Source organism: Carassius carassius, chromosome 47 (genome assembly GCF_963082965.1).
Source record: "Carassius carassius chromosome 47, fCarCar2.1, whole genome shotgun sequence".
Taxonomy (NCBI): domain Eukaryota; kingdom Metazoa; phylum Chordata; class Actinopteri; order Cypriniformes; family Cyprinidae; genus Carassius; species Carassius carassius.
The window spans coordinates 9,145,974-9,155,415 of NC_081801.1; the positions used below are offsets into that span (position 1 = coordinate 9,145,974).

Below are 9,442 nucleotides of genomic sequence, written 5' to 3' on the forward strand. Positions count from 1 at the left end.
TGGCAACATCTAAATAACATTAAATAACATTACATTTGTAAAGTATATATTAATATTTATATTTTGAAAGAAAGAAATGTATACTTTAATTTAGCAAGGATGCATTAAAGTGATCAATAGTGACAGTAAAGATGTTTGTTACTAAATATTAATATTTCAAATAAATGCTGTTCTTTGAACTTCCTATTTATTTTCAAAGAATCCTGAAAAATAAATGTTATTACAGTTTTCACAAAAAATATTAAGCAGCAGAACAATTTTTAACATTGGTAAGAATTGTTTCTTGAACACCAAATCAGAAATCAGCATGATCATGTGACATTGGAGTAATGGCTGTTGAAAATTCAGCTTTGCATCACAGGAATAAATTACATTTTAATATATTATAAAATAGAAAACAGTTTTAATTCTAATAATGTTAAGCAATTAGACTGTTTTTAATCAAACAAATGCAGCCTTGGTGAGCATGAGAGACTTCTTTAAAAAATCCTGCCAACCTCAAACTTTTATATATAAAAATATTTTTGACACGTTATCCCTCATTTAATAGTAACATTTGGAGTAAATATACAATAATTATGTAAAAATATTACGCTGCAGGACTTGGCAACCCATGTAAGGGGTAACATGTCTATTAGACATCTTTGTTTTTAGCCATCTTTCTTATTTTAGATGGATACCGGGACCGAAGCTGCCGCTCTCCCCCATACTATGATGAGTCTGAGCAGGAGGATCTGTTTCGAATCTTTGTAGCGCTCTTCGACTATGACCCTCTCTCCATGTCCCCTAACCCTGATGCAGCTGACGAGGAGCTCCCATTTAAAGAGGGACATATAATCAAGGTACCGCTCAGCTGGAGTTAATGTTGTTACATGGCCCTTCCATTGTTTCAGCATCCCTCTGTCTGTGTGTTGAAGGTGTATGGGGATAAGGATAATGACGGCTTTTATCGTGGGGAGATCCGGGGCAGGTCTGGACTTATTCCCTGTAACATGGTGTCAGAAATCTGTGCTGAAGATGATGAAACCATGGAGCAGCTCATGAAACAGGGATTCCTCCCACTCAACACTCCTGTAGACAGAATAGGTAGGTGTTTTCCATGTCACAGTTGTCTAAATCTACTATAATGACAAAACAATGAAGATTTGCTAACTTGCCAATGTTTTTATCTTTATGAGCTGGAAAAATATTGCTATGAAAGTGATTCAAACGATATTTTTCTTCTGTGTCTGTGTTCTCTATTCTTTTACAGTTCGTTTATTAAAATGTTATAGTTATCGTCCTTGGTGTGAATGAGCCTACAAACTTTTCATTTATTTAAAAAAAAATAAAAATTCTTACTGACCCCAACTGTGAGATATAATGGTGGTATATACAAAATATTTCTGATGTACTGTATATGTTGATTTCAAAGGTTATTATTATTATTATTTTTTTACTTCGTTAGAATACATAGAATGCATGGCTACCTATTTACCAGCAACAACTATCTACACCATGCGAACTCTCTCTCCCCAATAGAACAAAATAGGAGAGGTCGCCACCCAGTGGCCACAAGAAGAATGGTTGCCCTGTACGACTATGACCCCAGAGAGAGCTCCCCAAACGTGGATGTTGAGGTTTTAAATACACTTTCATATATGTATTTATGTACTCTCGGGTTCTCCGTCTGCTTTTCGAGTTGCTGATCATGTGCTTTCTGTGGCAGGCTGAACTGACATTCTGTGCTGGCGATATCCTTGCTGTTTTTGGGGATATAGATGAAGACGGCTTCTATTATGTAAATATCATTGTTATGCTGACTGCTCACACTGCTTTATTCTGAGCCTGCAGCACTATTGTGTTTTGTTTTTGTCTTTCAGGGTGAGCTTAATGGACATCGGGGCTTGGTTCCATCCAATTTTCTTGAAGAAGTGCCTGATGATGTGGAGGTCTATCTGACGGATACTCCCTCTCACCATGGCCAGGACGAGCCCAATCCAGTACTGGCACCTCGTCCAGATACCAAACGGGTACACCATCGCCGTTCTCAGCGCTAGGCCCTGTGTCCATTCATCCTCCGTTTGAGTTTGGGTCCACTCGCCGTCTCTGTGTTTTCTTGTGCTTGTTTGTTTTTTTGTTATGTGACCGTGGTGGTGATTTCCAGTCCAACCTTTCTTGCTCTAGGAAAGGGAGAAGCAAAGCCCACTGCAAACAGAGCCTTTTTTGAGCGCATAGAGAGACAGGTACGAACATGACTCTATTAAGAAAGCGAATGTTCATAGAGGGTCGCCAGAGGACTGTGGAAAAGGCCAAATTCCGTTCCTGCACCGGACTATGAATAAAGCATAAAGCATTTTTGCACTGAAACACAAAACCTTACTTCACTAAGGCTTGTGAAGTCCATAGTGTCTGTGGCTCGTGATTTGTGAACTTGTTAAAAGACTGATTTGGAAACTCAAGTAGTTGACGCATGCCTGTTTCTTCCAGAACAGACCTGTAGCTTTTATATAAAAGTAAACTACATTACCCCAAATGTTGTATTTCTTTGAGGAGGCTTTGTTTCTTTTTGTATATTGCACATTGTAAAAAAACTCTATTTTTCAGATCATATGAACTAGCAGAACATATATTACTCATCCCATCTCTTTCAGAGAGACTAAAATAATAACATTCATGATGTAATTACAATGAATCAAAATAAATGAAAAACTGAAACAAATATGTATTTTGCTAGTGGACATTTAGTGAAGAAATATGTTTGTTTTTGTGTATGTTCTGTTGTTGTTGTTTTTTCTCATCATAATTGTTTTTATTTTTTTATGCATTTATTTTTTTATGATGTTGCTGCATTCTAATTTCCTTTTTTTCCCCACCGGCTTTGCCAAAAAAGAAATATTGTCCATTTCCCATCCTAGCAGGTTTTTGTCTTGCTAGGTAAGTTGAGCAACTGGCGATACCAGTTATCAGTCTCATGCATGGGATTTTATGCACAGCTTTTATGCAGATTTTTTAAAGCATTTTTATAGCTAAATTATATAATTGGGATTTTTCTACTATACTAGCATTAGCTGAACATGAATGATCTGTTATCGTCTAAAATACATTTTGTTTTTGGTTTATATGCTTAAAGGAATACTTCACCCCCAAATGAAAATTTGCTGAAAATGTATTTACTCACCCCTCAGGCCATCCAAGATGTAGAATAATTAGTTTCTTCATCGTAACAGATTTTGAGAAAATTTACATAAGTGTACATCACTTGCTCACCAATGGATCCTCTGAAGTGAATGAGAGTCCAAACAGCTGATAAAAATGCAAAAATGTATTCTATGAATTAACGTCTTGTGATGCAAAAAGTTTTGTAATGAACAAATCCATCAAGACATTTTAAACGCCAAACCATTCCTATCCATTATATTGCTTTCTTTATTGAAAATTTCATCCTGTCTGAATCAAAAGATAAATATGCAGAGATCAAGCACCATTTACAGGTAAAACAGTCCAAAGATTAAAGTCCATGTTTAGAACAATTTCTAAACAAATATGGATAATGGACTCTTTGGCCATGCAGAAGTGATGGTTTGAAGTTAAAATGCCTTAATGATGGATTTGTTTCTTACAAAAAAGGATGTGGATTACTTATGGATTATTGTGATGCTCTCATTTTCATGGCACCAATTCACTGCAGAGGATCTACTGGTGAGCAAATAATGTAATGCTATTTTTTCAAATCTGTTCCGATGAAGGAACAACCTCATCCACATATTTTCATTTTGCGGTGAGCTATTAATGTTTATTCATTCAAAAGTTGATTTACTTTCTATTTTCAAAAACACTTGTCTGCTTAATATGCCAGTGCATTAGACTGCAGTTGGTATCTGCAGTTGGTTCCCGTGTGGAGTCCTTGTGTTGTTAGGCCTGTCTGTTTTACAATATAAAATCCCTTCACCCTTTGAGGTTTCTAAGTCACACAAGGAATATTTTTATAATTCTTCTCTGTATTAGCAGGCAAGAAGAAATTTAAGTTGAGTTAATTCAGGAACCAACCATATTATCTGCCTTTTCTCTAGAGTTCCAATCTGTGAAGTAATAATATATATATATATATATTGTTGTTCTAGTTTTCTTGACACATTTCTAGCCTGAGATCACTTGTTTTAAACTTCAGAACATAAGCCTGACTGTTATGTGTGAGGAAGGCAGATAATAAGGCAAAAGATAATCTTGCTGTATAATATCCCACAATTTGCCCTTCCCCATGGATGTTTCATTAGGTGCCTGTGGATAGTACAGAGCCAGCTCCGGCCCCTGGAAGACCCGCCTCTCCCACTGTGCGTCCTTTGCTTCCTGTTGGCCCAGTCAAGCCGCTGAGCCCTGCCAGGGGTCCAAGAGACCTGGCATCTAAAAAGAAAAAAGGACTGCTCTCTAAGGGGAAGAAACTGCTCAAAAAGTTCTCAAAGTAAAAGTATGAGTTTGATTTGAAATTCATATGACAACAACAGAATATGATTTCTCTGTTAAAAAGAATTTCAGAAAAGTCTTCAGTGAGAAGACAAAAAAAAAAATGAATCTAAACAGCTTTCACATTAACATGCCACGTATATATCATGAAACAGATCTAATATCCAGTTGAAAAGGAATGACATATATAGCGATGTCACTCATGTTTCAGTGAGCTTGCTAATTGGCTGTCATAAAGAAAGCATCTATTCATACTGTGAGGTAGAGGACAAAGAGACATTATTAATATTTAAGGAATTTCTTTTAATTATAATTTCCATATATGAAGTCAAAGTGCTGGATTTTGAATGAAATATTCAATCTCATGGATTTTAAAGTTTGGTATAGCACTTGGTGTTAAAAACAGTTCAATAAGCACTTCAGATATGGTCTGACATTGTCAGTCAAGTGTAAAAACAGATATAAACCACCAGACCATATTAAGTGCATTAGTCCGAAACACAAAAAGGACCACGAAATATATATATATATATATATATATATATATATATATATATATATATATATGCATAGAAAGATGGGCATGGTGCAAAATGGCATAACTTACTAGGACAGTCTATGAGCAAATCCTTTTAAACATTGCTGTGGCCTTTATCTAAACTCAGTAAGTACAGTATGTTACCTACATCTGATGTCTCCATACATCAGTCTTTGTCAAGTATCCTCCTTTTTTGCTTGCTCCTTTTCCAGTGTCTATCACGAGAATGACTGAAGTTATAAAAATACAATGGAAAGTTTCTGTGTTTGCTTTTCAATGCACAGTTGGTGTGTGTTTTGGTGAATGACTTGTGTGGGTGTGTGTCTCCCCCCTCTGCATCCATGTTTGTGCCACCCCTTCACACTGAAAAGGGACAAATCTTGTTATAAACCTTTGTGAAAATGTGACATGCTGCTAATTACAAGTTGTCTCCTGTTCCTTTCTAAAGTCTATAAAGGTGGTGTGGTCTTCAAAAGAAGAAATATTTAAGCAAAAATGGTGTCTTGGCGTCTCCTCAAATTTCACATTCTATGGGCCGATTTACACAGAATGCATTTTTGTGACATATTTTCTCACTGTTCTCGTTTTGTTTTTAAAAAGTTACATTAGGTTAAAATAGTTTAACAACACGCATATAAAAACACTCAATTCTTTGCCATTCCATTTTAAATGCAAGAATGTGTTCTGTGTAAATAGAATATTATTAAATAGAAATTATGTTATTATTTAGGATGCCCACCCTCACTTCATTCCAAAACTGTATGACTTTCTTTCTTTTGTCGAATGTAAAAGAATATATTTCGAGAATCTCTCTCTCACTCTCTCTCCTTGGTCCATACAATGGAAAACTGTACAGAAGCATAGGCATAACTTCTTTTGTTTCACTGAAGAAAGTCCTGTCATACATGTTATAACAACATAAGGGTGGAACTTTCATTTTTGGGTGAACCATCCTTTTGACACTTGTTTAAACAAATGGGTCATGGCTGTTTATGAGAACATTGTTTATAGGCATAAATGACATATCCTTGCTGCTGTGATCATAGGCTGTTTTTCCTGGAGTCTTTGCTTGCTATGGTAGAATCAAACTCCTTGTGATAGTCTGTTTGCTGAGAACCTTATTATACATAGTCTCAGCTACCAAAATACAGGTTAAGTAATACCCTCAGGCAAAATTACCTATGATAGCTCAGTTGTCTCAAGCTATAATCTAGCTGTTTACATTAAGGGCAAAATCTCTTGCATTAAACACAACACACATTGCCCTCACAACTTGAAATGCATCTGGTGGCATCTTACAATAATATGCCGAGTTGGATTTAGATTGCACTCTTGAATGGTCTGATCCAGGGTAAATACTGTGTGTTTGACTTTTTCTTTAGTCTATAAAAAATATGATCTTAAAAGTATTCTATATTTAAGCGTTTTAGTAAAAAAAAAATATATGACATTCATTTAGGGTGAATGGAGTTTATTTCTTGTAGAAGAAAAAAATGAAAGAGAAAGGTTGGATAGCCAAAAAGGAATGTATGAAATGTTCAGCTGCCTGTATAGCTTGCAACATCATTTTGCCAAAAAAAAAATATATATACAAGAGATTACATATATTTTCATTTAAAAGAAATCTCTATCTCTTTTATCATGAATCCCGAGTGTTCGTTTGTGACTGGACGTTATAAGTGTTCATTTCTTGGTTACTCTTTTGTACTCCATTTATAGATAATTTATAAATGTTTATACTTAATTTACAGATTTTCTGACTTTTTTAGTGCTTTAAGATTTAATATTTAACAGTGTAATTGTTTTCCATGGTGTCTTCAAGAAAAGATGCTCAAGTCTGCAATTCTGTGCTTGCTCTGCGAATTAAAAAGAAAAGTTAACTTACTGGTCTATATTTACTGATATGGACGATTGTGTGACTGTGCATGTGTATAACTGTGTAAAATATACATTTTCTATGAAAATAAATGTGATATTTTTCAAGATCAGACTTGAAATTTTCATGCCAAATCACATAGCATGTCTCCCAACAGCAATCACCACAGTAAATATACAGGTGCTGGTCATATAATTAGAATATCATCAAAAAGTTGATTTATTTCACTAATTCCATTCAAAAAGTGAAACTTATATATTATATTCATTCATTACACACAGACTGGTATATTTCAAATGTTTATTTCTTTTAATTTTGATGATTATAGCTGACATCTAAGGAAAATCCCGAATTCAGATTCTAATTCTATGACCAGCACCTGTAGCAACAACCCAGTAGATGGCAGCAGTGACCTCAGTATCTCAGTACGTCTCACTTCAGGTATCATGGCTAAGGTGAGTGAAATAATATTTCTGTGTTGTGGATGAATTGTGGACTTTTCTCAACTCATTTATCACATTTAATGATGGGTTCTCACCGGGCAGTAGAATTTGTCATTTGTAGATATTGTGACTGCTGTGTCTTTTAATGATCTACTTTGAAAAGAAGAGAGCAGTACATTCTAAGATTATAATTATGTAGTTCATCATCTTCTGAGGTGTCATCCTGCCTTTTTGCATCAGGCATTACACTGTAATGTTTAAAAATTCAAAGCGCTTAAAGAAATACTGTAACAGTATATTCCATTTGACGTCTTCTGAAATCATATAATAAACTTAAATTACATCTAAATAAGATCAATTGAATCTTGAATCTTGCATGTGAAGTAACCAAATAAAAAATGCCATTTTTAAATTCTGAATAGGCAAGAGCTGACCTTTCTGAATGGTAACATTTTCATGAATTAAGAAAAATTTTTCATTAACATGAAAAAATCTGTCTTTTCGAATTTTCTTTTCTTTTTTTTTTTTATTATACTTGAATATAATTATAAACTTTTTTGGTGAATTGATGAGGGTGAAAAAACTAATGACAGAACTCTCATTTGTGGGTGAAGTTTCCCTTTAAAAAGGCCGGTGGGAGGAAAAGAAAGTGCTTGAGCCTGCTGCAGAGGTTTCAGTAGAAAAGGCTGTACCGAAATGCAAGAGGATGAAGTGTGGGCCAGCCCTGCCTAGAGAAGAAAAAAAAAAAAAGGAGGAGAGCGAGAAATGATTATGCTCGTATATCACCGCGCTAGACTTCTCTTGCTCTTGACTCGGCTCTCCTTCCATTCAGGAGTGAGCTGTAATGATCCCGGGGGGCCCTGGGTTAAAATTCTCTCCAGCTTTGACCTCTCGATCAACGCCTTCTTTTAACAAGGGCCGTGAGCGGGGACACAGGCACCCATTCATCTTCCTGCTGCTTTTCGTGAATATTTCAAAGGCTGTAAAGCAGCTCCTTTTCAGAGAGCAGTGTCTTACTGACCCCTGAATGACAGAGGTCTTCAATAGCAGGTAACTCATCGGATGGGTCAGGGTTGGACACAATGGCACACATTTGTCATCGTCTTCATAAATATGTTTTGACTGAAATGGGAGAGTCTCCTTAAATGAACCACAGTGTCCATGCTGAGACTCCCTTGTAATACTGAATGGTACACTGAAGCATTGCTTGAGGCTTTGTCTGCAGTTAATGTCCACCAGTCGATGCTATCACAGGCTTTCAGCTCCACTTTAAAGGAAGACTTCTCATTTGAAGATCTGAGCAGGTATTTGCAAGGCTGACCTTTTACAAAAGTAGAATAACTTTCAGCAAATTTATAGTAATTGAAGCGAACCGAGTCCAAGATTCCTCTGCTTCCTGAGGGAAGGTGTAGAATGACTTTGCAGGTTAGCAGTAACTTATCTCTCCATCATGTAGGGAGCAGAGTGATATACATCCACGACACGCACTACAGATCGCATTCATTCATCACCTGCATCGAAATTCAGCTCACACTGAGCGAGAGCGCCTCTGCTCAACTTTATCCATAGATCAATGTCTCCAAGGCTTTGAATGAGGCTTCCAAACTCTCCCTTACTACTTTTCCAAAAGGTTCCCACTGATCAGATTGATGGATGCCTTTGTTTGCTAAAAGTGATACATTTGTTTTTATGACTTCAGCTGTGACATTGCCCTCCAACTTTGGTGAATTTTTAACAATTTAAGATAACATTGACACTGCAAACATGCAACATGTTTTTTCTTAAAAAGGTAATGGTTTTACAGAATTTCTCTATAGTGGTAATATTAATATAAAAAGAGCAAGCTTACTTCATCATACAGCATATTGGCTGTGACATCTCAGATTTTGATATATGTGAAGGGTGATCTAATCATTTAGTGGCATGGAGTCAGCCATGGGGTTGGTGAGATTGAGATACATGTGGTCATCCATCGTGGTATATTTCATTCTCTAAGTAGGTTTACTGTCATTCTGTGTTACTGTGGCAACCTATCATTACATGATCCTCATCAAGAAAAAGACCTCAAGTAAACTGTAGTGTAGCTTATGTGCTGTGCTCACATAAAACAAAATTCTTAATGGAATAGGATGTCAAAATGGG

General features: G+C 36.0%; 1 protein-coding gene across 9 annotated transcripts in view; it reads left to right on the plus strand.

Annotated features, from left to right (window-relative positions):
- Nucleotides 1-6,964, plus strand: part of rimbp2a (RIMS binding protein 2a) — a 66,119-nt gene extending 59,155 nt beyond the window's left edge. For 8 of the 9 annotated variants that reach the window (XM_059541711.1, XM_059541712.1, XM_059541714.1 and 5 more), the window contains 6 exons: nt 673-842; nt 918-1,086; nt 1,522-1,619; nt 1,709-1,780; nt 1,863-2,012; nt 4,257-6,964. In XM_059541711.1, coding sequence (XP_059397694.1) covers nt 673-842; nt 918-1,086; nt 1,522-1,619; nt 1,709-1,780; nt 1,863-2,012; nt 4,257-4,445 — 848 coding nt within the window. In that variant the 3' untranslated portion in view covers nt 4,446-6,964. Of the gene's footprint in view, nt 1-672; nt 843-917; nt 1,087-1,521; nt 1,620-1,708; nt 1,781-1,862; nt 2,013-2,872; nt 3,641-4,256 lie in introns of those variants that run through there. The other variant, XM_059541715.1, reaches the window with a different exon arrangement.
- The last annotated feature ends 2,478 nt before the right edge of the window (nt 6,965-9,442 follow it).